General features: G+C 45.4%; 1 protein-coding gene across 1 annotated transcript in view; it reads left to right on the forward strand.

Annotated features, from left to right (window-relative positions):
* Positions 1-25,154, forward strand: part of LOC115481021 (ephrin type-A receptor 7-like) — a 222,736-nt gene that overhangs the window by 36,514 nt on the left and 161,068 nt on the right. The window contains exons 2-3 of the mRNA XM_030220005.1: positions 12,855-12,965; positions 15,493-16,162. Coding sequence (XP_030075865.1) covers positions 12,855-12,965; positions 15,493-16,162 — 781 coding nt within the window. The remainder of the gene's footprint in view (positions 1-12,854; positions 12,966-15,492; positions 16,163-25,154) is intronic.

A 25,154-nucleotide genomic window follows, 5' to 3' on the forward strand; every position in this document is an offset into this window, starting at 1 on the left:
TAGACAAATACAGCGGAAAAAAACATTCAAATAACAAAAGAAAGTATGGCATAGTAGACTTCTTACAATGTCAACACAATACGTAATAGAACATTTTAATTGATAGTGAAGGATAAAGCGCAGTTGGAACATATAGATAGGTAAGAGAGTAAGAGGAGTTAGAAAGTAAGGTGACTAAAGAAATTTAGTGAAAGTAAATTGTAATTTTGCAGGAAGCCTGGCTTTGTCTCTGTTAAGTTGCAGCAGATGAAACGCATAACTTGTGAACCTTTGATAACATTATCATATCATGGCAATTTAGGGCCTTTCTTATCGAGCCATGCTAGCGGTTACCACACGGCATTGCCCAACACCAGGAGCCGCTAGCCTGGCTTGATAAGAGGCCCTTAGTACTCCTGTTGGATCTCTTATTTTGCTGTATAAGAATACATGGTGGGGCACTTTAAATATGAAGATTTTTTTAAAATAAAATTTCTAGCCAGTAGTTACTAGCTGCTGTTTCTATTCCTGTAGAGAAAAAGGAGCATGATTGCATTCCCAGGAGAGTGTCATTAAGTGCCTGATAACAGTCGTATTGCTCAAGTGTTAATCATTTGTAGATGTAACAGGACTGGTGATGCAGAGACACCTGCTCTGAAAGTAACAGTGAAACTCAGTGAACATAACGTAAGAGTAGCCATACTGGATCGGACCAATGGTCCATCTAGCCCAGTATACTGTTTTTCAAACAGTGGCCAAGCCAGGTCACAAGTACCTGGCAAAAACCCAAATCGTGGCAACATTCCAAGTAGAACCCCAAAGAATAGCAAGATTCTGGAATCCTAAAGAGTGACCAGATTCCATGTAGAACCCCAAAGAATAGTAAGATTCTGGAATCCTAACGAGTAACAAGATTCCATGCAGAATCCCAGAGTAGCAACATTCCATGTAGAACCCCAGAGAATAGCAAGATTCTGGAATCCTAAAGAGTAACAAGATTCCATGTAGAACCCCAAAGAATAGCAAGATTCTGGAATCCTAAAGAGTGACAAGATTCTACTCAGGATCTCAAAGAGTAGCGACATTCCATTTAGAACCCCAAAGAATAGCAAGATTCTGGAATCCTAAAGAGTGACAAGACTCCATGCAGAATTTCAGAGTAGCCATACTACACATCCCAGGACAAGCACTTGCTTCCCATGTCTGTCTCAATAGCAGACTATGGACTTTTCCTCCAGGAATTTGTCCAACCTTTTTAAAACCCAGATACACTACCACATCCTCTAGCAAAGAGTTCCAGAGCTTAACTATTCATTGAGTGAAAAAATATTTCCTCCTATTTGTTTTAACAGTATTTCCATGTAACTTCCTCGAGTGTCCCCTAGTCTTTGTACTTTTGGAACGAGTAAAAAAATCGATTTACTTCTACTACACCACTCAGGATTTTGTAGATCTTAATCATGTCTCCCCTCATCCGTCTCTTTTCCAAGCTGAAGAGTCCTAACCTCTTTAGCCTTTCCTTATATGAGATGAATTTTATATCTGTTGTTTTGTATAACCTGCTTAGATTCTTGAGACAATGTGGGCTTTAAATATGTTTCAGTAAATAAAATAAATTGATGTTTTGACTTGTAAACATTGTCCAAATGCTTTGCATGGAGGGACTTCTTGGAAACCTGATGCAGCTGTGAAGCACACGTGTGTGTATTGACACACTGAAAAGTAAAAAAGTCCACAAAAAAACCCCCAGGCTGTCACAGAATGTAAAAACTTGCTGATTATTCACAAGAGGGGTTATGCCAATACAAATATTACCTATGGTAGAACTGTGCCCGCATAAAGTCAGTGAGGTTTCCCCATAGCTTTTTTTTCAGTTTTGCATGTTTGTCAGTGGAAGCTTGAGGGATACTGTGTATTAAAATAATCTAATAAACCAGCTTTTAGTTCTGTATTCGGATTATAAAGGTTCCCGTTCTTCCTGGGGATGTGCGTTTGAGACGGAGCAGTTTATCTTACAGGTGGAGGACAGCGTGTGTAATTGATGTCACCTGGGTCAAGCTGCAGTTCACAGTCTCAATAAGGCTGCTGTAAATCTTTCTGTGTCATGGGCTTTACCAGCCTCTTGTAAGTTCCCAGTCCCGCTTAATATAAGGTGTTTTAGGTGAGGGTGCGGAAGGAAAGGTTGACATTTTGCATTAAGAATCTTTCTCGCCTAAGTGTTGCACTCGGTAGTGATTTAAAATTGCACAAACTTGGATGAGAAGCCAAACAAGGCAATGGACCAAACAACTCCCACATACAAAGCCAGACAAAACAGGAAGGGTAGGAGCGACCATGCAAGTGGATAGCAGCAATTCTTCTATTTAAAAAGTTGATGAAGGTCAAACTGTAGACCCAACATGAGCTTCTCAGGAGTCTCTGTTTGTTCAAATATAAGCTTACAAACGGTGAATGTAAAACCTCGTAAACAACAGCAAGATGTCTCTTGAAGAAATTTAAAAAAAAAACGTGCAGGTCAGATTGCTAAACCAGTCCTTGGGACACACCCAGCCAGTCAAGTTTTCAGGACACTTGCAATGAATATACGTGTAATAGATTTGCATACTCTGCCTCCATTGGATGAAAATCTATTTCATGCATATTCATTGTGGATATCCTGAAAACCTGGCTGGCTGGGTGCGTCCCAAGGACAGGATTGAGAATTCCTGCTCTAGTGCTTACTTCACATTGTGTGTGTGTGCATGTGCATGGTGGGGGTGGGGGGAAGCACGTTTTTTTTAGATTTCCTTTTTCTTTCACTCCTTCCTAGTCTGTGTAGTTTGCTCATCTGCGTTTTTCAGCCCTCTGCTTCATGTGGTGTTCTGGGCATATTACGATAAGAGACCCTTTCCTGCTCATTTTCCAACAGCTTGGCGTGAAGCCCCTCCCCCTTGTGACCAGGGGCGTAGCCAGACTTCGGCGGGAGGGGGGTCCAGAGTCCGAGGTGAGGGGGCACATTTTAGTCCCCCCTCCGGCGCCGCTGACCTCCCCCCGGCCATTGCCGACACCCCCCACCACCGCCAGCACCACCACCAACAACTTTGACCCCCCCTGCTGACGACCCGCTCGACCCCGCCTGCCCGCCGACGCCTACCTTTGCTGGCGGGGGACCCCAACCCCCGCCAGCCGAGGTCCTCTTCTTCCTTCGTTCTGTTTCTGAGTCTGACGTCCTGCACGTACAACGTGCAGGACGTCAGACTCAAACAGAACGAAGGAAGAAGACTTTGGCTGGCAGGGGTTGGGGTCCCCCACCAGCAAAGGTAGCAGACAGCGACAGCAGGAGGGGCGGTTGAGAGGGTCATCGGCAGGGGGGGCCAGGGCCAAATCTATGGGGGCCCAGGCTCCCGTGGCCCCATAGTAGCTACGCCCCTGCTTGTGACATCATTAGTGTCTTCAACACGCTCTCATGGAGGAACCTTATCAGCGTGGTAAGTCTGCTGAAGGGACACACTTAAGGGGCATGTCACACCCCTTAGTGGGCAGCTTTAGGGCTGTTTATTTATTTATTCATGATATTTATACCCCACATTAGTCCGAAATAGATTCCAGTTCAATATTGGTGGTGAAGGTACTGTTCAAAAGACTCTTTTGTAAAAGCATTATGCCTTGGTTGTTACTATTACAGCTGTGTTATCTAGGGTTGGGATGGGTGGAAAATCGGAAGTGGGGGAGTTAGTGGGTTTGTCAATACTAGTAATACAATCAGGTTACAAACGACTTTGCCACAGAAATAGAGTAATTAGACATTTGGGTAATTTCGGTAGATTGTATGACATCATGTATATGGATCTCAGAAGTGGTATGGGGTGTTAGACCTATTTATGATAATGTTAGGAAGAAAAGATTGAGAGACTTGATTAGTTGTATAATATACCTTCCAGGACGTCAGACTCACAGAAACAGAAGCCTGTGCAGCCTTCTACATGGAATGTTGCTAGTGGCCACATTGGTGATCTGCAAGGGCCGACTTCTACATGGAATGTTGCTAGTGCAATAGCAACATTCCATGTAGAATCTCCAATAGTAGCAACATTTCATGTAGAATCTCCAATAGTATCTATTTTATTTTTGTTACATTTGTACCCTGCGCTTTCCCACTCATGGCAGGCTCAATGCGGCTTACATAGGGCAATGGAGGGTTAAGTGACTTGCCCAGAGTCACAAGGAACTGCCTGTGCCTGAAGTGGGAATCAAACTCAGTTCCCCAGGACCAAAGTCCACTACCCTAACCACTAGGCCATTCCTCCACTGTTGCTACTATTTGAGATTCTACATGGAATGTTGCTATTCCACTAGCAACATTCCATGTAGAAGTCGGCCCTTGCAGATCACCATTGTGGCCGCGCAGGCTTCTACATGGAATGTTGCTAGTGGAATAGCAACATTTCATGTAGAATCTCCAATAGTATCTATTTTATTTTTGTTACATTTGTACCCCGCACTTTCCCACTCATGGCAGGCTCAATGCGGCTTACATGGGGCAATGGAGGGTTAAGTGACTTGCCCAGAGTCACAAGGAGCTGCCTGTGCCTGAAGTGGGAATCGAACCCAGTTCCCCAGGACCAAAGTCCACCACACTAACCACTAGGCCACTCCTCCACTCAAGAGGATTATGGGTCAATTGACTGCTTGTATTTAAATGCACGCTCCGTCTGTAATAAGACCATTTTAATTCATGACCTGATTAATGAGACACAAGCGGGTTTGACTTTTATAACGGAAACTTGGTAGCCAGACCCTAATTCTCCCCATATGTTAGAACTTTGTCCTATAGGTTATCGGATATTACATAATCCTAGACAAGACAGGAAGGGAGGTGGGTTGGCTATTACTTATGAAGATTCTTTTACCATCAGAAAGGCAGAAAACTTTATGGAGATGGGTTTAGAAGTGATGGTTTTTTTTACCAACTTACTGATTTTATGAAAAAGGAGAAACGGGGGATGATTTTAATCTATAGGCCACCCGGATCTTGGAATGGCATTAGTGAGCGGATACATCAAATCATAGCTCAATATACACTTGTTTTTAAGAAATTCATTATATTAGGAGATACGAATAGCCACTTGGAAAAGTATACTGATGTTTCAGTATAGCAGTTTTTAGACTTTTTGTTACAGTTGGATCTTAGGATTGATAGTAAACAAGTGACACACAAAGATGGTCATACGCTTGAATTTTTTTTGGCTTTCACCAAAAGGAATGGCTCGGAGACACTAATTTTGCAGTTCCTTGGTCAGATCATTTTGTTTTGATTTATTTTTTCTAAGGCCATTTAAGAACTTTCAGTCCAAGTCTAAGATTAATACATGTCGTGGCTGGGGAAACATTGATGCAGAACTTTTTTTGGCAGAAAGTGGGGGGAGAACTGGATACAACAACCAACAAACCAGCGGAGCAGCCTACAGGTTTGGAATAATGCAGTGTCTTTATTCTTAGATGAATTAGCACCTCTGAAGAAAAGGAACGGTTGCTTAAAACAGAATCACTGGGATATATACCAGAGTTAGCAAATCTTAAGAGGGGCTGAAGGAGGCTAGAGCAACCCTGGAGTAAAGCTAAGTATCCTGGTATTTATAGACAGTGGAAAGAAGAGATGAAAATATATAAAAATTCTGTTGGGTCGAAAAGGGAAATACTACGGAAAAACGATAGCCGAGTCAGAAAATTAATCAAAACAGCTTTCCCAAAATTTCAGCTCGTTAATAAGAACTTTTAAGGTGCAGGTGAGCTGGCAAATTATTTCCGCACTAAAATAAATATTATTAGGCAAAGTCTTGTTGAAACCAGCCGGGATTGCCAATGGTGGGCTATGAGTGGCCAGTCTACTGTCCCTTTAATACTGTTCCACTGTTTTACAAGCTATAACCAAGGGTTATTGAATCTTATCTCAAGGAGGTTTTGTATTCTGTCTTGTAAGGATTTTTTAATCGGTGGCTCGTCATATTTAATGTTATCACGGCGACGCTTTGTGGGCTGGCAAGAAGCTGGAGTGACAGCGAGTCTCTTGAAAAGATGTTATTGAAACTGTCCCCTGGTGACTCTGGACGTAGTGGAAACCGAGGGAATAGCTCCAAGCATCTCTAATTGAGCTCAAGTCCCATTACAAAAGCATCTGCCGCTGTGGGAATGGAACCCGTAGTAAACCTCTGATTGTCTTTTGGCTTTTTAGGATTTTCTTTTTTTGGGGAGGGGGAGGAGGGGTTGATGCTTTGACTTGTGCGCTTTTCATTTTGGTTGCAGAGGGAACATGTTGTCAGAGGGCACTGTGTGACGTGCTCAGAAACGCAACCCATTAGGGAGGAGAGAAACGGGTCCCACTTTCATCCTTCCAAGCGTTCTAGGTATTCACTGATGCTTGTTATGTAGCGCATGAGGACAGAGGAAAGGCAACCTACCTTCTAACAAGCAGACGGTTGAGTCCTTTTACCCTTCAGAAGGCATCTACAGTACCTTCTGTTTCTGCATTGGGCCTTCTGACGTGTATGGGAACAGTAGTGTTAGACGGAGATCTCGCTTGTGGGAAGTTCAGTGCATGCTCTCTGATTCATCCCTTATTAAGTCACAGGCCTGACCTGCTTCTGGATTTATCCCGCTAGTGCTGATGGTCAGAATGTTTTATTCATTGCAGACGCTGGAATTTGGAATTGGATCTTCCAAGTCAGATTAGGCCTACGATAGTATTAGGGAACACAACTGAAGTGAGTAGCTGTATAGTTAAGTCCTTGTATCCCTTAAAATGCAAAGGTCTTGGGGACAGACAGCTGCTAACAACCTTTGTATCTGTAGCAGGTGTCTGATTTCTCTTAAACATGCTAAAAACTTCAAAAGGGGTCATTGTGTTAGACTGGTGTAATAATGTTGGCAGTTCATCAGTTTTCAAAAGCTCAGGCCTGAATAAATTGATTGCCTATAAGGTCGCTTATCGTTTATTACAGTTTGCTATACCGCCTTATTTATCTGTGTTATTTGAATTTCAGTGCTGTTAAATATTTATATTTTTGATCCTGTTTTGATCTCAGCTGTTTTCAAGTTTTTCCTCCTTTCATTCTGTCTTTGCCTTTACTTGTTCATTTTACTATTGTTATTCTAAAACAAAATTGTAAGTTTGATAAGTACATACATAAGTATTGCCATACTGGGAAAGACCAAAGGTCCATTGAACCCAGCATCCTGTTTCCAACAGTGGCCAATCCAGGTCACAAATACATGGTAAGATCCCAAAAAAGTGCAAAACATTTTGTACTGCTTATCCCAGAAACAGTGGATTTTCCCCAAGTCCATTTAATAACGGTCTATTGACTTTTCCTTTAGGAAGCCGTCCAAACCTTTTTAAAACTCCGCTAAGCTAACTGCCTTTACCACATTCTCTGGTAACGAATTCCAGAGTTTAATTACACGTTGAGTGAAGAAAACTTTTCTCCGATTCGTTTTAAATTTACTACATTGTAGCTTCGTCGCATGCCCCCTAGTCCTAGTATTTTTGGAAAGCGTGAACAGACGCTTCACGTCTACCCGTTCAACTCCACTCATTATTTTATAGACCTCTATCATATCTCCCCTCAGCCGCCTTTTCTCCAAGCTGAAAAGCCCTATCCGCTTTAGCCTTTCCTCATAGGGAAGTCGTCCCATCCCCTTTATCATTTTCTTCGCCCTTTTCTGCACCTTTTCTAATTCCACTATATCTTTTTTGAGATGCGGCGACCAGAATTGAACACAATATTCGAGGTGTGGTCGCACCATGGAGCGATACAAAGGCATTATAACATCCTCATTTTTGTTTTCCATTCCATTTCCATGTTATACTGTACACTGCCTTGGGTGTCTCTCTTCATAAAGGCAGTTAATAAATTCCAATAATAATAATAATTTGCGGTGAAAATGCCACCTGCCTCTGTCTGTTTCTTAATCGTGTGTTGATGTGTCTGTGTCTCTTTAAAATCTTTTCAACCTGTCTTGTGTGGTAATTTGGGCTGTCCAGGTTGTAGCTGTGCCCATCCAATACTGGATCACTGAATGACCCTGGCCTACAACCTGACAGTCTTAAGCATTGAAGAACTACAAAGATGGGGGGGGGGGGGGGGGGGGGGGCAAATGACTTTTCCTGAGGCAGTGAGCTGAACTGACTGAAGGTTGTGTAGCTGTGCAGTCACTGAGGGCATAAAAGAATATGAGCAGCCATCAGGGCCCGGTACATAGACAATGAATAAAAATGTGATCAAAGCAAGAGAGGGTCCATAACAACTTTGAACCAGAGCATCAAAGCAGCAGCCTATATACTGTATTAACATGAGAATAAAAGGGAGTGAGTTTTCATCCCCCCCCCCCCCCCCGTCCTGAGAAGAAGAGCTTACCTACCCAAGATGCAAGATCCTCGGGGAGGCAGGGGATAGTGGTTGACCAGCCAGTGTGACAGCTAAAAAAAATATTTGAGTTTAGATGATATAACTGCAGGTTATTAACCCCGGATGTTGATATGCAGTAAAAGACGTATTGTAAATCTGGTTAAACCCTAGTGTGGCATCGTTGTTAAGGTACATATGTATGATATTCAAATCAGGCACGTGATAACTTGAGTAAATGTGGACAAACCTGACTCTGCTGAATTGCACCAACACCTGATCAATGTTGGTTTCAAAATCTGCCGTGGATGCCTTTCTTTCCTTTGTGTTGTGATTCAAAGACAAAAGCGAAAAGTACTACAGAATCCAGGTGGAGCTGTGATTTGTTTTTACATAGTAACCTAGTAAATGGCTGCAGATAAAGACCTGTATGGTCCACTCATTCTCCTCTCCCCCCTCTACATTCTAATTAAAATGTGAAAGCCATTTAAGTTGGGTTTTTTTTTTTGCTTTGAATCCATCGTCTGTGTTTATCCCACCGTTGTCTTGCTAATATTGTCCCCCAGGGTATAAGAGGTTATGATGCCGACCTGAAGACTGAATGGTGGTACTGTGTACATAAGTAATGCCACACTGGGAAAAGACCAAGGGTCCATCGAACCCAGCATCCTGTCCCCGACAGCGGCCAATCCAGGCCAAGGGCACATGGCAAGCTTCCCAAACGTACAAACATTCTATACATGTTATTCCTGGAATTGTGGATTTTTCCCCAGTCCATTTAGTAGTAGTTTATGGACTTGTCCTTTAGGAAACCGTCCAACCCCTTTTTAAACTCTGCTAAGCTAACCGCCTTCACCACTTTCTCCGGCAACGAATTCCAGAGTTTAATTATACGTTGGGTGAAGAAACATTTTCCCTGATTTGTTTTAAATTTACTACACTGTAGTTTCATCGCATGCCCCCTAGTCCTAGTATTTTTGGAAAGCGTGAACAGACGCTTCACATCCACCTGTTCCACTCCACTCATTATTTTATATACCTCTATCATGTCTCCCCTCAGCCGTCTCTTCTCCAAGCTGAATAGCCCTAGCCTCCTTAGTCTTTCTTCATAGGGAAGTCGTCCCATCCCCGCTATCATTTTAGTCGCCCTTCGCTGCACCTTTTCCAATTCTACTATATCTTTCTTGAGATGTGTAGCTGTGCGGGAAGCCTCAGTTCGACTTCCAGGCCCAGCTTCCTGGACTGGGAATGGTGTGGAATCTGTGGTGGTCCCAGTACCTTGATGGGGGGAAGCAGGAGAGGGGAACTGCAGTTACATGAAGATCTACAGCCTGAACACTGGCTGAACATTTTCTGGGTTGGGGTAGGGGGTCCAGGAGAAAGAGGGGTGTTTTGTGACCTGGTACATTCCTTTTGCTACCTTCCTGCTCAATAGGAACCAAGGCTGGGATTTAGCATCGTGAACTTTAATTTGCAACTTGGGGATTTTTCTCCTTTTTTTGTAAACCACCTTCTCTGTCTCTCCCCCTCCCCCCCCCCCATCAGTTACCACAGCAATGATCCTGGTCTGGGGGCCATATACAAGAGTTCACCCCAGAATCCTGCAGTCATAGGTCCTAAATCCAGTCCCCAGATTTCGAACAGTCTTCATAGTGTCCCTGGCTGACTCGACTTGGGGATCAAGCCAGAGAGCTTTCACGCGGTTCTGCTGAGATGCCAAACTGACCCGGAAAACTTTTGTATGGAGTTCAGTAATTCTAATTTTGTTTTTGTCCTTTATTCCTATTTTTCTATTGGCGTCTGGGTAATTTCGACATTGTTTGTAGATGGTTATATGGAGATGAGATGACTGAGTTGAAATTGTGTAACATTTGTGCATTGCCTCTGTAATGAGGTGATGAAGCCGAATGGGTTGCCGTTTTTCTAACAGTTCCTTGAGATGAACTGCACTTTGTACAACTTAGCTCAGTAAGCTTCATCACAGTGCCAGGTTCACAGATGTTTCACATTGTGTTCTATTGAGCTAAAGTCCTGTGGAGAGCGTCTCTAATATGACAATTTCAGTGAGAAACTAATTGCAGAGATCAAATCTCTTTATGGCTTTCAAAAAGATGGGTTTTATATTTATACCATCTGTCTCCGAGAGGCATGCATGGATCTTTTTACACCTCATTCACTACTAAATGAGATTTTTTTTTTCCCCGATAAAACAGAATTGCAAAGAAAATGTAGACTTAATTTATGAGTTGCCGACTGCCACCTTGGGGGTCTTGGCAAGGTTGCCAGCTGGCTGCATGGGATTTTTTGTGTCCTATGGCTGATCCAGTCCTACCTGTACCCCACTGCATGGTGTGGAGTGCATAAGCTGGGGCTGATGTCCGTACTGCATTTTCCATACAGGCAGCAGGGTTAAGCAATGACTGGAGCAGTATATTCAAGTAAAATGGAACCAGCTGGCAGCCATTACTACTACTACTTATCATTTCTATAGTGCTACTAGACCTATGCAGCACTGTACACTTGAACATGTAAGAGACAGTCTCTGCTCGACAGAGCTTACAGTCTAATCAAGACAAACAGGACAAATAAGGGATAAGGACAAAGAGTAGGAAGATTCCGGAACCCAAAGAGTAGCAGGATTCTGTGCGGAATCCGAAAGACTACTACTGCTACTACTTATCATTTCTATAGTACTACTAGACCTATGCAGCACTGTACACTTGAACATGTAAGAGACATTCCCTGCTCGACAGAGCTTACAGTCTAACCAAGACAAACAGGACAAATAAGGGATAAGGACAAAGAGTAGCAAGATTCCGGAACCCAAAGAGTAGCAGGATTCTGTGCGGAATCCCAAAGAGTAGCAAGATTCCGGAACCCAAAGAGTAGCAGGATTCTGTGCGGAATCCCAAAGAGTAGCAAGATTCCGGAACCCAAAGAGTAGCAGGATTCTGTGCGGAATCCCAAAGAGTAGCAAGATTCCCAAACACTACAAATTTGAAATATTTTTGCTGTGCCGGAAATAGCGTGCACTGGGGGAGGCAAGTACCGCCAGGCTGCTGCGGTAGCCCAGCAGTACTTCCCTTTTAGCAAGAGGTAAGCCCGCGTTGGGTTTGCCGCCGCTTCTTAAAAAGGGCCCCTTAATGACTTTGTACATTATATCAGGGGAAAGCTTTTTTTTTTTTTTTTAGTATTACTGCTAATCGAGAGCCCTGTTGTCTCTGCCAGAATAAGACCTTTCTCAGGAAGTCAGAACTCCTCTATACGTTTTATGACTTGTTTCAGGGCTAGTGGTACCTCCAGGAAAGGCTGAGCTCAAAAGAGAAGCCGGATATCATTGTTTAAGACCGTAAAATGTTCTGACACCTTTTGATTTCTTTATAAAATTTATTTACTCCAAACAGCCCAGAATACCGCAGCCCGACTCATCTTTGGAAAAACCAAACACGAAAGTGCGAAGCCCCTAAGAGAGAAACTGCACTGGCTCCCGCTCAAGGAACGAATTGAGTTCAAGATCTGCACGACCGTACACAAAATCATTCACGCAGATGCCCCACTCTGCATGCTAAACTTAGTGGACTTACCGCCCAGAAACGCCAAAAGATCATCCCGCAAATTCCTCCATTTGAACTTCCCCAGCTGTAAAGGATTTAAATACAAACAGGCATATGCTACTATCTTTGCGTACAAAAGCACACAGATATGGAACGCACTACCCATGACCCTGAAAACCATGGACAACTTAACCAGCTTTCGCAATGTGAAGACACATCTCTTCAACAAGGCCTACAAAAGACATCCTTAATGAATCAAATCATTCCTTAAATCACCCCAGTGCTTTAAAACACCTCTCACACGACCTTACCTAACACCTTTCCATATTATCGACTGTATCTAAGGTTATGTAATGACTATATCATATTAACACCCTGTAAGCCACATTGAGCCTGCAAAAAGGTGGGATAATGTGGGGTACAAATGCAATAAATAAATAAAATAAAAGGTCTTCTATTGAAAAACAGCAAATGAGAAACTCGTACATGCCCAACCCTCTAGCAAAATAGTATGAATATTGCACTCCACATTCCTCTCCCAATATCTTACTGACACTTCTCATCACCAAGAACGCATTGACTTGTTATAAACCTAGCAAGGCTTTGTTTTGTTTTTTTTTCTCAATTAAAGTTTGAACTCTCTACCTTAAAATGGCCAAAACTAAGAATTTCAAGATCAACTTTAATCTAAAAAAAGAATGAAACTTCCAGGTGGGATCTGCATAAGAAGTTACGAGCCCCATTTCCACCCACCTATTGCTGTTCGTACTCTGTGGCTAAATTACACATTTCCTACAGTTGACCTTTTATCAAGCATTTTCTTCCTGGGTTCCCATTTTGTTTCTCCAGAGAAGTACAGTTTTTGGAAAGAGCTTTTTTTTTTTTTTTTTAATAAACTTGAAAGACACGAATCAGATTTAAATAACAAAACCAAACGAAGACTGGGGGTAATTTTTCTAACCTGCTTTTCCTTCCTTCCTGTGCAGTTGTGCTGTTGGATTCCAAAGCGTCTCAGGCGGAGCTGGGATGGACCTCGCATCCGTCTAACGGAGTAAGTGAAACCTCTGTGTAGTGCTCTGTCTGCTCGTGCAAGAAAATTACTTTTCCAGTTTTTCAACAATTTCAAGAAACAGTGCAGGTTAATAAACTCACTGCAGAACAAAGAGATGGATTCACTTTGGGAGTTCTGACTTGTGCCGTAAAGCGGTGTAATTATTCTTTTGGAGGGGAGGCAGAGGCTTAATTTTCCCATCCCTCCACCCCACCAAGACCTAAACTGAAGTCCTGAAAAAACAGTCTGCATTGTCTTCTCTGAGTTACTGCATCAGACTCCATCTGAAGTGTTGTCTGCAAGATTAAACAGGCTGAAGATCTCTAAGGTGGTGATCCATCAAGTCACTCTTGTTTTCTCTGGCTTATTAAGAGAGCGAGAGTGAGGATCATAGTCTTCAGAGAGACCCCTGCAGGTTCCACAGTGGAGAAGAGCGTTCAGACTCCAGGCTGAACTGCTCCATTCTTGGAAATTCACATCAGCGGCTTTCCTATTTTCACAAATTCATACAGGGTAAACAAGGTTGTGGGTACTTACATAAGTTAAGGCAGGTATTTCTGTCTCCCTTTGTTAAAGAGCTTGCAGTTTGAGGGGGGAGAAGAGTAAACTTATGCATATGAGATGTAGGGTGGGGGCTGTTGCAACAGTGTGATAAAAGTACAGAAGTATTGCCACACTGGGACAGACCAAAGGTCCATCAAGCCCAGCATCCTGTTTCCAACAGTGGCCAATCTAGGTCACAAATACCTGGCAAGATCCCCCCAAAAAGTACAAAACATTTTATGCTGCTTATCCCAGAAATAAGCAGAGGATTTTTCCCAAGTCATTTTAATAACGGTCTATGGACTTTTCCTTTAGGAAGCCGTCCAGATCTTTTTTAAACCCCGCTAAGCTAACTGCCTTTACCACATTCTCTGGCAACGAATTCCAGAGTTTAATTACACGTTGAGTGAAGAAAAATTTTCTCTGATTCGTTTTAAATTTACTACTTTGTAGCTTCATCGCATGTCCCCTAGTCCTAGTATTTTTGGAAAGAGTAAAAAGATGGTCAGTTTTATTGGGGGGGACAGTATGGTATCTCAGCAAAGATGTACCTCCTTGAGGAGGACATAGGGGACTGGGGTGATGGAATTGGACTATTAAAATGAACAGCAGAATTTACAGATGGGAGACAGCCCAGGAAGAAAAGTAAGAGTAAGTGATGTCCACTGTCAGCAGAATGTTGGTTTAATAAAAAAAATGTATTCCTCTTTCTAGGCAGAGTGCAGTTTGACAATACGTAGTTTGATAGGCAGTTAATTGTGTTTTAATCAATCTTTCAGTAGCTGGTTCACACTTTTGAGCTGGTCTTCCAGGAAAGATGGACGCGAGATGCACATGTTATACCTAGAGATGCTGCACCAGTGAAAAAATAGACAGGGGCCCGGTGATGTTTTGTTCTGTCACGCCCAGGTACACAGCTGGTCAAAAGGGGCTTTGGTATTTTCAAGAGCCAGGGGTCTCATTTTAGACAGGCGTTCCTCATTCTATGCCTATGGAGCAAACAAAATCTGCACAAAATCCTGTGCAGAAGAATGGATCCTCAGAAGCTTAGCCGAGATTGGGAGGCGGGGCTGGTGTTTGGGTGGTGGGGCTAGTTCTGGGCAGGACTTCTATGGTCTGTGTCCTGAAAATGGCAGATACAAATCAAGGTAAGGTATACACAAGAAGTAGCACATATGAGTTTATCTTGTTGGGCAGACTAGATGAACCGTGCAGGTCTTTTTCTGCCGTCATGTACTATGTTACTATTGATTAAGGCCCATGCGCCATATTATTTAGTACTGATTGAAAATAGTGTATCTGAGTTGTTGTTTTTTTTTTTGGGGGGGGGGGGGGGGGGTTCTTAAATTTAAGCTTTTCCTTATAGATGACTTTGCATGCTCTAACTCCATTATATGCACCAGTGCCGTAGCAAGGGCGGCTGACACCCGGGGCGGGTCGCCGCTGCGCACCTCCCCCCGGGTGCAGCATGGCGCACCCCCCCGGAGCGCATTTTTACTAGCATAGGAAAGCGGGCGGGAGGGCTGATCCACCCCCGACTGCACGTCGCTGGGATCTGCGTCGGCTCCGCTGGTTCCCTGCTCTCTCTGCCCCGGAACAGGAAGTAACCTGTTCCGAGGCAGAGGGAGCAGGGAACCAGTGGAGCCGACACCCCCCCCCCAGCGGCATGCACCCGGGGCGGACCGCCCTACTGCCCCCCCTTCCTACGCCATTGATATGCACATCTATCTAATACATATATATTGTGGGTGTCCTGAAAACCTGATTGGCAGGGTGTGTCCCAAGGATTGAGGTGAGAACCTCTGGTTTAAACATATCAGGGTATTGGCACTCTTTGACTCTCTAAACTGCATTTGCTGTGATGATTGTTTGATTTTTTTTTTTTTTTTTTGTTCTAGCCGTCGGGAAGTGTTTAAGGTGAGCCTGCATCTGTATGATGTAGAGTCTAATGCTTCTTGTTTTTTTTTTTTCCTGTCCTCTTCAGTGGGAAGAGATCAGTGGAGTTGACGAGAACTACAAGCCCATTCGCACCTACCAGGTCTGCAACGTGATGGAGGCCAATCAGAACAACTGGCTTCAAACGGGCTGGATCCTACGGCAGAACGGCCAGAGGATCTTCATCGAACTGAAGTTCACGTTGAGAGACTGCAGCAGCATTCCCGGAGTGATGGGCACGTGCAAGGAGACCTTCAACCTCTACTATGCCGAGTCGGATTCTGACCTGGGCAGGAGCATTAGGGAGAGCAAGCACGTTAAAATCGACACCATAGCGGCCGACGAGAGCTTCACGCAAGGGGACCTGGGGGAGCGCAAGATGAAACTGAACACGGAGGTGAGGGAGATCGGACACCTTCACAAGAGAGGTTTCCACCTGGGCTTCCAGGATGTGGGGGCCTGTGTCGCCCTGGTTTCTGTGCGGGTATTTTACAAAAAGTGCGCGTCCACTGTGCAGAACCTGGCGTTTTTCCCTGACACGGTGGCAGAGGCAGCGTTTGCCACCCTGGTGGAGGTTAAGGGGACCTGTGTCAATAACTCGGAAGTGGACCCGGATAATCCTCCCAGGATGCACTGCAGCGCAGAGGGGGAGTGGCTGGTTCCGATCGGAAAATGTTCTTGCAGTGCAGGCTTTGAAGAGAAGGAGAGCAACTGTGCAGGTAACCCGCTGTTTTCCGTGTACGCAAATAGAAGCTTGATAAATTTTCTTTCAATTCAAGAGCCAGCAGCTGAAACATTTCTCCTCTCCCCCCCTCCAATTGTATCAACCAAAACTCAAGATCAAAGGAGAGAGGGGCATCCTCTCAGAAGCCTGTCACAGCTCATTTGGAGCTTAATATACTAAGACACTTTTTCCATTTTGTTTCCATTGGAAAAGAGCGCTTAGTAAGTCAGGCTTCTGTTGTGCCACTGTATAGCACTAATTGAAACCAGCAGGCCCCCTCCCCCCCTTCCTCAAGCATGCTATGGGCTGCATACTGGATCCTCTCAGACAGCTGTGTCAGAGGTAATTACCAGCTGTGGCAATGAACCTCCATCACTGTGTTCTTCTGCTGCCTCCCTCACCCCCTATACCTCCTCATTCTTTTTACGCCTCCACTCCTGTCCTGACTGTCTCCTCTTCCTCCCCACTCTCCCTTCTCGGTCCCAGTCCCTTCCTCTTATCCCCTCTGCCCTCCTCGGTAGTCTCCTGCTCAACCCCACAGTCTTGTCCAATTTCCCTTCTCGGTTCCAGTCAGTGCCGTAGCGAGGGCGGCTGACACCCGGGGCGGGTCGCCGGCGCGCACCCTCCCCCGGAGCACGATCTTACCTAGTTTAGAAGCGAGGGGCGGGCGGGAGGGCCAATCCGCCCCCGAGTCCACGTCACTGGGAGCTGCGTCGGCTCCATTGGTTCCTTGCTCTCTCTGCCCCGGAACAGAGAAGTAACCTGTTCCGGGGCAGAGGGAGCAGGGAACCAGCGGAGCCGACACCCCCCTAGCGGCGTGCACCCGGGGCGGACCGCCCCACTGCCCCCCCTTCCTATGCTACTGGTTCCAGTCCCTTCCTTTCCATCCCCTCTGCCCTCCTCGGTAGTCTCCTGCTCAACCCCACAGTCTCAGCCTTCCTGGGAACCCTCTCCCCGTTCCCATAGGTAGAGTCCGGGAAGTGTAGCACTTACTTCGCTATTTTCTTGTATCTGTCTATTTGATTTTTTTTCCCTCCTCAATATTTTCAGTTTTTCTTTTCTTCCCTGTTTTTTTTTTTTTTGCTTCTTACCACTTCTCCCCCTAATCTTTCCCTTTTCTGTTCCTTTGTCTCCCCCCCCCCCCCCCCCCCAGTTCTGTTCTTATTTTTTTTTCTCTTCTCCATCCCTTTGCTGTCCCAATACCTCTTTGCTGGGTTGCCCTGAAAACTTTTTCTACTCGGTACCACTCAAGTTTTGAGCCACACGCTGTAAGAACTCCAGTGCCGATCTCATAGTCTCAAATCTTGCGAGATTCGAGTCTGCAAAAGTAGTGTGGGCTCTGCGCTGGATGTCTCAAACTTAAAACCGAGCTAAGCTGTACAGAGGAAGATGTTTTCAGTCGAGCTCCGACAGTCGAGCCTGTTAAGATATGTTTAATACGTTCCTGTAGGATGAATAGATGGTACTGTGGTAGTTCATGCACTGTTTCTGGTGTAGTGCTATGGCATTCCATGTGCCATTTTCAGGCTTAATTTACCAGTGCTTTCCTCCTCCTCTGTGTCTCTGATGAAAAAGATTGGTGAATGCTCGAATGAGCTCTGTGTGCTTTACTGTTGTGATGCAGTGGCGTAGCCAAGGGTGGGCCCAGGCCCACCCAGTAGCAGCACAGGGATCCCGAGTTCCACCAGCCGAAAACTCCCAACAACTGTCCCTCCTGCATCTGCAGCGAGCAGCAACTGATACATACCGTTCGCACCGGCCCCACAGCCTACCCTCTGATGAACTCCCCGCCTATGTGGAAACAGGAAGTTGCATCAGAGGGAAGGCTGTGGGGCTAACATGAGCAGTGTGTATTAGTTGCTGCCGGTGAAAATCTGCTATTTAAAAGGAGAGGGGGGATGTTTGAGAGACCATATAGCATGCAGGCAAGAGGGAGGGACCAAATCACTTGTAGTACAGGGCGGAGTTCCGCCCATCCATCTTGAGCCCAGGCCCACCCAAAGTTGGGTATCTGGCTACGCCCAGTGTTGCCAGGTGGGCAGTTTTCCCGCCCAATTGGGCGGTTTTCCACGACCCGCCATGGGAAATTTTGCCCGCGGCGGGTTGCGGTTTTTTGGGCTTGTTTTGGGGTCTTTCGGCGTTTTTTTGAGTGGTTTTTCGGGCCGCGGGGGCGGGGTTAGTAACGTTTTGGGCGGGGTTAGTGACGTTTTGGGCGGGGTTAGTGATGTTCTGGGCGGGGCCGATGACGGGGAGGCGGGGCCGATGACGGCGGGGGCGGGGTTGATGACGGTGGGGGTGTCAGGGGCGGGGTTTGACTTTGGGCGGGTTTTGGGCTGGATTTGGGCTGATTTGGGTGGGGAAAAAATTTTCCACCTGGCAACCCTGGCTACGCCCCTGATTTGATGTAAACTTGGCTTGGTGTTGAAGTGGCCAGATTGCTGTGGCTGTGAAAGTACCTATTTTCCGCTAGACATCTGGCGCATGCTGATTTCTCCGTTCGATGTGCCCCTCTTGCTAAAAGTTTGTTTCGTGAAACAGAAGTTACAGTAATGTCGGTAATATTGCTTATAAAAGCAAGTACTCCACTGTGCTGGTGAAAAATAGGTCTCAGGTGAATTTCCCGTAAGTGACTCTTAACATTCTTGGAATACTTTCTCGACAGAAATAGTGATTTTCTTAAAACTCCTAAGAGTGTGATTACCTTAAGTACAGCGTACATTTTTCTTTACTGGACGGCAACCAAGATCCTGGTCTTGGAAAAAACACCAGGGGGTTGATTATTCAAAGTGGTTTAACCGGCCAGAAAGAGCTCCTGGCTGGTTAAAACCACTTGTTCGGGGCTAACCACTAATTTTCCGTGGCACTTAAAAACAGTTATTGCAGCTAAAAAAATAACCGGTTTGCCCAAATGAAAACCCGCTGTTTGAGGGGCGTTACAGAGGCGGAGTCAGCCCTTGGCCAATTCTGAATGTTGTTGCTCTGAATGTGTTCTGGGTTTAATGCCGGTGGCAGTCGGCAACATGGTGATCACCGCTGGCTGAATACCGGATGCTAGATCTCTTCAACTGCATTTTCAGGCTGATTTTATTGGCATTTTTTTTCTTTTTTGTTAATCTATAACTCAGAATTCTTTAATAATATTTTTTTGTGTTGTGTGAATCAGCGTGCATGGAAAGGTAGGACCTTAGTTTAGTAGCATTGCTTTGAAAGGGGGAAGGGGATTTTTAGGGGTCAGTATTCAGTGGGGTTTAACCGGGTACGAGGATCCTACCCTGTTGAATCTTGGTGACCAGCTTCCATTCATTTTAGTTGCATTTATTTGGCTGCCATGGTTCTATCCGTTTACCCCCAAATTCCATATAGCGTGCTTAGAGATCCGTGCCGAAATCGAAGCAGATTCTATAACGAGCAGCGGCGTACCGAGAGCAGGACGGTGGGGGCGGTCCGCCCCAGGTGCACACTGCAGGAGGGGTGCAGGGAGCAGCCATGCAGCTGTCGTCTCTGCCGGTTCCTTGCTCCCTCTGCTACTTCCTGTTCTGGGGCAGAGGGAGCAGGGAACCAGCGGAGCCGACAGCCATGCGGCTGCTCCCAGCACCCCAGCAGGTAAGAAGAGTGCGCTTGGGGGGGGGGGGGCTTGGGGGTGTCGTGCTGCACCCGGGAGCAATCCGCTCCGGGTGGCAGCTGACCAAGAAACACCACTGATAACGAGCCCTATTTCTGGTCCTGGTCCACTCTGCTCCCCATGTGCAGGGCCAACCCAGCTAATGGTCATTTTTGCACTCAGGACAAGACAGAATGTACAGTGCATTCTGGCTGACTTGTTAATATTGTGGATTCCAGTAGCGTAGCTGGCCAGTACGATTTGACTAAGATGCTCGTTATTGCTTTTGCATTGCGCGTTGACGCTCGCGAGACCGAGATCACTACACTTTGATACTATGACGGGGATGCTCATTAAGTCTCCAATTGCTTGGTGTTGAGTCATCTGGCCATTTGCCGCTCGCTCTCATTTCGGTGTCCTTGGCGAATAATATAATGAAAGAACCGGTAGCTGGGTGCTTGAGAGTAAATGGATCCTGACTGCGTACACCAGTTTAATTTGAGAAAGTACCATGCTGAAAGCAGATCTAAAGCTCGGGCTGTCGTTCCTCCCCCACCTTCCATGAAACGTATGTCTGTGTAATTTATTTATTTATTTATTTTTTTTACATTTGTACCCCGCGCTTTCCCACTCATGGCAGGCTCAATGCGGCTTACATGGGGCAATGGAGGGTTAAGTGACTTGCTCAGAGTCACAAGGAGCTGCCTGTGCCTGAAGTGGGAATCGAACTCAGTTCCCCAGGACCAAAGTCCACCACCCTAACCACTAGGCCACTCCTCCACTGTTGCTACTATTTGAGATTCTACATGGAATGTTGCTATTCCACTAGCAACATTCCATGTAGAAGTCAGCCCTTGCAGATCACCAATGTGGCCGCGCAGGCTTCTGCTTCTGTGAGTCTGACGTCCTGCACGTACGTGCAGGACGTCAGACTCACAGAAACAGAAGCCTGCGCAGCCTTCTACATGGAATGTTGCTAGTGGAATAGCAACATTCCATGTAGAATCTCCAATAGTAGAAACATTCCATGTAGAATCTCCAATAGTATCTATTTTATTTTTGTTACATTTGTACCCTGCGCTTTCCCACTCATGGCAGGCTCAATGCGGCTTACATGGGGCAATGGAGGGTTAAGTGACTTGCCCAGTCAGTAAACTACATTGGTATCAATTTTGCTCAATCTCCGTGAAGATTTCTGCAAGGAAATTTTGTATCAGCTAGTTTGGTCTTGTAAAAAGTCCCTCCTAGTTAAAAAAATATATATATATCTTTGTTTTACTCTGTAAGATTCTAATCCTCCTCGTGTCCATTTACTGCGTTACTTGGGCTCAAGCTGGTTCTGACAGGAGAAGTGGGGGTGGGGTGGAGTTTTTCACTCGCTCCTCCGTTTTCCAAAACTGTTTCATTCCAGGTGTGTGGCTTGTGTGTAAAATCAAGTTATGTAACATAGGTTGTTGTTTTGTTTTTCTGTTTCTAGTTTTGACAAGTCAAAAATAATTTTTTATTTATCAAAGGTACCTCTGCTGCTTCCTGTGGGTAGGTGATGCGCAGTTGTCCTGGTCTGTAAGCGCTTTGTGGGGCTTGGGGACGGGGTTTGATTCATGGCGTCTAGGCACAGGACGTTCATTACAGCGTTTTCAAGTCCCCATGTCGGTGTGAAAGGAGCTTATCCTAATGTTTTAGTCTGCAGGGTGTATCGAGCGTGGGAAGGCTTTCAGCTTTCTAATAATCACTGAGGAATAAAATTGTTGATTTCTGGGGCTCTGTGTGTGTGTGGGGTGTGTTGGATTTTTGAATGCTATAGACGAAGTAAAGATTACCATTCCTGTCACTTTGTAAATAGCGGTGGATTTGTCTCTGTGTTTGGGAAAAAAATAAGTCTGAAGAGAGCCCTTTTGTGTAACCACTGTGTTGAAGAGATTTGAGGTTTTCAAATTTCATTTTTTTTTGTATTCCGCTGCTGGTTTTAAAGGAATAGATTTCCTAAATGCTATCATACAACCTTCTGAAGTGTTTTACAATTTAAAACCACAGAAATGCAACACAGTATACAATGAAATAACATGCATAAGACCTCTTCGGTTCAACAGAGGTAGTTAAATAGAATAGGTCTTATGCATGTGTGAAAGAAATTGGTTCTCAACCAGTGTGTCTGAATACACTAGTGTGTCCCCAAGAGCTGGGATGTGTGTCCCAATAATTTGGTGTAGGCAGCAAGCCTGTTGTTTCCTTTATAACCATCAGTGCCTGGAAGCTGAGAAGACCAGCAATCTTGAGAGTTAGGTTCTTGAAGTTCCTGTAACTGGTCCTTATTTCTGCTTCCTTATGACTAGGGTTACCATATGTCCGGATTTACCCGGACATGTCCTCTTTTTGAGGACATGTCCGGGCAACCGGGCGGGTTTTGCCAATCTGCCCGTTTGTCCGGATTTCTGGACAAACGGGCAGGCTGGCCGTCCTATGCTAGCCTCCCGGCCCTCCCCTTACTTACTACTCCTGGTGGTCTAGTGACCTCTTCCGCCTTCGAGCCCCTCTTTCCTGCCCGGAGCGCTGCCCTGTATTCTGTTGCTGATCTCGGCGCTGATTCAAAATGGCCTCCGAGAGTTGAAGCGACCTCGCGAGACTTCAACTCTCGGCGACCATTTTGAATCGGCGCCGAGATCAGCAACAGGATGCAGGGCAGTGCTACAGGCAGCAAAGAGGGGGCTCTCTTTCCTGCCCCGAAGATGTCACTAGACCACCAAGGCAGTAGAGTAAGGGAAGGGGGGTGACGGGGAGGGGAGTGGAGGGGGGTGACGGGGTGTGTGACAGGGGGGAGGGGAATATGTGACAGGGGTTGGTGCGAGGGTGTGAAAGGGGGCAGGGTATTTTGGGGGGGACCAAATATGGTAACCCTACTTATGACCCCTAATAATAACTGCTGCTTCCAGGCCCAACCGAATGTGTTGCAGGTCTGCTGTCCATAGATTCTGTTTGCTATATAGTTTCTGAGTAGCATATTTGCAGGTTTTTGTGTTGCTTCACAGTATCTGGCAGTGTTGCTGTTACTGAGGTGACACTAGAATTTGAATATTGTTGTATGACAAGTGAGAAATCTGGGACTGATGTGTTGCATACAGCTCTTGATATAGGGTGAGCAAACTCATGCTGAACTGATAACTAAACAATGAAATATTTAGCCGTGCTTTGTTCAGCTGTGAATTTGTGTTCAGTGTGTCACGTGCAAGAACATTGTCTGTCACAACGGAAGAAACTTGGAGAACCACTGTGCTAAAGTGACCCGTTTTACAGAGATCCAACCGCAATGCAATGTATCTATAACTCGATCAGTTCTGAAAGGGGCATGGGCGTAGCCATACTTCGGTGTGAGGAGGCGCATTTTAGCCCCCCCCCCCCCCCGCCGCCGCAGCCACCACCAACTTTGACGACCCCTGCCAACGACCCTCTCGACCATATGGCTTATTATGGGAACATTGGGCACTATTGGGTTAATACCTTGTATAAATAAATGGGGTATGGCGTCCCAGTCGGGGGGGGGGGGGGTGGTCCATCGCTAGATTTGTACCTCAGGGACCCCCACAGGATATATTGTTACTACTCCCTATAAACATTTGATTTATAAACCTTCTCAGTTGTCTGTCCACCTTATCCTGGTCAGTTTTTCTCAGTGAGGAAGCCATTCAGTTCCCTTTACCATTGCTGTCAGTGGTGTTCCTAGGGGGGCTGACACCCGGGATGGATCACCGATGCGCCCCGCCCCCCCGGGTGCAGCGCCCCCCTGGAACAGCGCAACAACCCCCCCCCCCCCGGGTGCACGCCGCTTGGGGGGGGGGGGGTGCCACGTGCCTGCCGGCTCTTCGTTTTCATGCTCCCTCTGCCCCAGAACAGGAAGTAACCCGGGGCGGACCGCCCCCACTGCCCCCCCCCTGGTACGCCACTGATTGCTGCTGTTCTTTTTTTTAATTCTGGACTTAGGTAGGGTTGGAGAGAGGTGGGGGAGTGCAGTTAAAATCAAATATGGAGGGGAGGGGGGGACAGGGAACCTGGATTACTGCGAATGAAGGTTCTTTTTATGTAGTTTCAGGCTAAATCTGGTTACAGGCCGAAAATGCCCTAAAATTGCCAGTGTTTAAACTGCAGTCTGGTGCTCCCCCACCGCTCTCCCAGCAAAGAAAGTACAACCAGCTGGAGCATATGAAATCATAATTTGCATGCCTCTTGGCCTACCCTCGTTCTCTTTCTGCCTCATTCCTGGGTGTCCCTTCCTTTTGTCTTGACACTTACTTTATTTCGAGTCGTTTTAGATTTGCTGAAGTAATTCCTATGGCTTCAGCTTCTGCTCTAAACCCCAACGCTTTGTGCCCTGTCTTGTGGGCTGGGGGTGGGTAAGCATGCCTGAAAAGACTAGTCAATTTGATTTTTTTTTTTCCAGTCCGCCAAGTATAATGTTAAGTTTCTGTTTTTCTCGGCAGGTGGCCGAGCTCCTTGTTGGCAGGGAAATAACTTTAAGAGCCAGTTTGCTGATTCACTTTAAATCACTGTTTAAGAAGATGTGATGTAAACTCATCTTGAAAATCCTGCTGCTCCTTCATTGCTTCAGTGCATGGGATGGCGGCTGGCCATCTCCTGCCATCTGGCTGAAGCAGGAAATTAACATAGTGGGTCCCAGAAGACTTTTTTGCTAATGTTTCAGGTTTCTTTGTGTTGAGTTTAAATAATTCATCTTCTCCTAAGAAAAAATACTTAAAAGTAATCTAATGGATATAATCACATTTTTTTCCCCTTAAAACTGAACAAAGACCGTTTTGCCGTTCTCTGGGGTTCCAGGATGATCTGATCTAATCTAATGTGAACATTTTAATTCCGCTTAATCAAGTTAAGGCTCTAGGCGGATAACGATGAAAAAAAGATTGCGCTGTAGTCATACTAAAATTTCAATGACAAGAAAATCCTTAAAAGGTTAATTTCTTAATAAATATTGTTCAAACAAATACATTTTCTGGAGGTGTCTAAAGGTATAATAGCAATCAACTGCCCTAAGGATACGCAGAATCCTATTCCGTAGATCAGGTCCTCTGTCTGTGATTGAGCCTTGTCTTGTGACAGATTTTCAGCACAAGGTGATAGATGGAATTGGTAAATAGATTTCCTGAGATGAATGTAGACATTTCGTTGAAGAATAAAGAGATATGAGACTAAAGTACTCAGGTGCCAAGCCATGCAGAATTTTAAAAATGAATGATAAAAACTTGAACTCAATTCTACCTTTTATAGGTATCCAATGAAGTTTCAACAGAAATGGAGTGGCATGGTTGGTAGACTTAACCCCAAGAACCAATTCAATGGTGGCGTTTTTGAGCGATCTGAAGTCTACTTAACGGACAGT

This window comes from Microcaecilia unicolor, chromosome 11 (genome assembly GCF_901765095.1).
Source record: "Microcaecilia unicolor chromosome 11, aMicUni1.1, whole genome shotgun sequence".
In the NCBI taxonomy this organism is placed as follows: domain Eukaryota; kingdom Metazoa; phylum Chordata; class Amphibia; order Gymnophiona; family Siphonopidae; genus Microcaecilia; species Microcaecilia unicolor.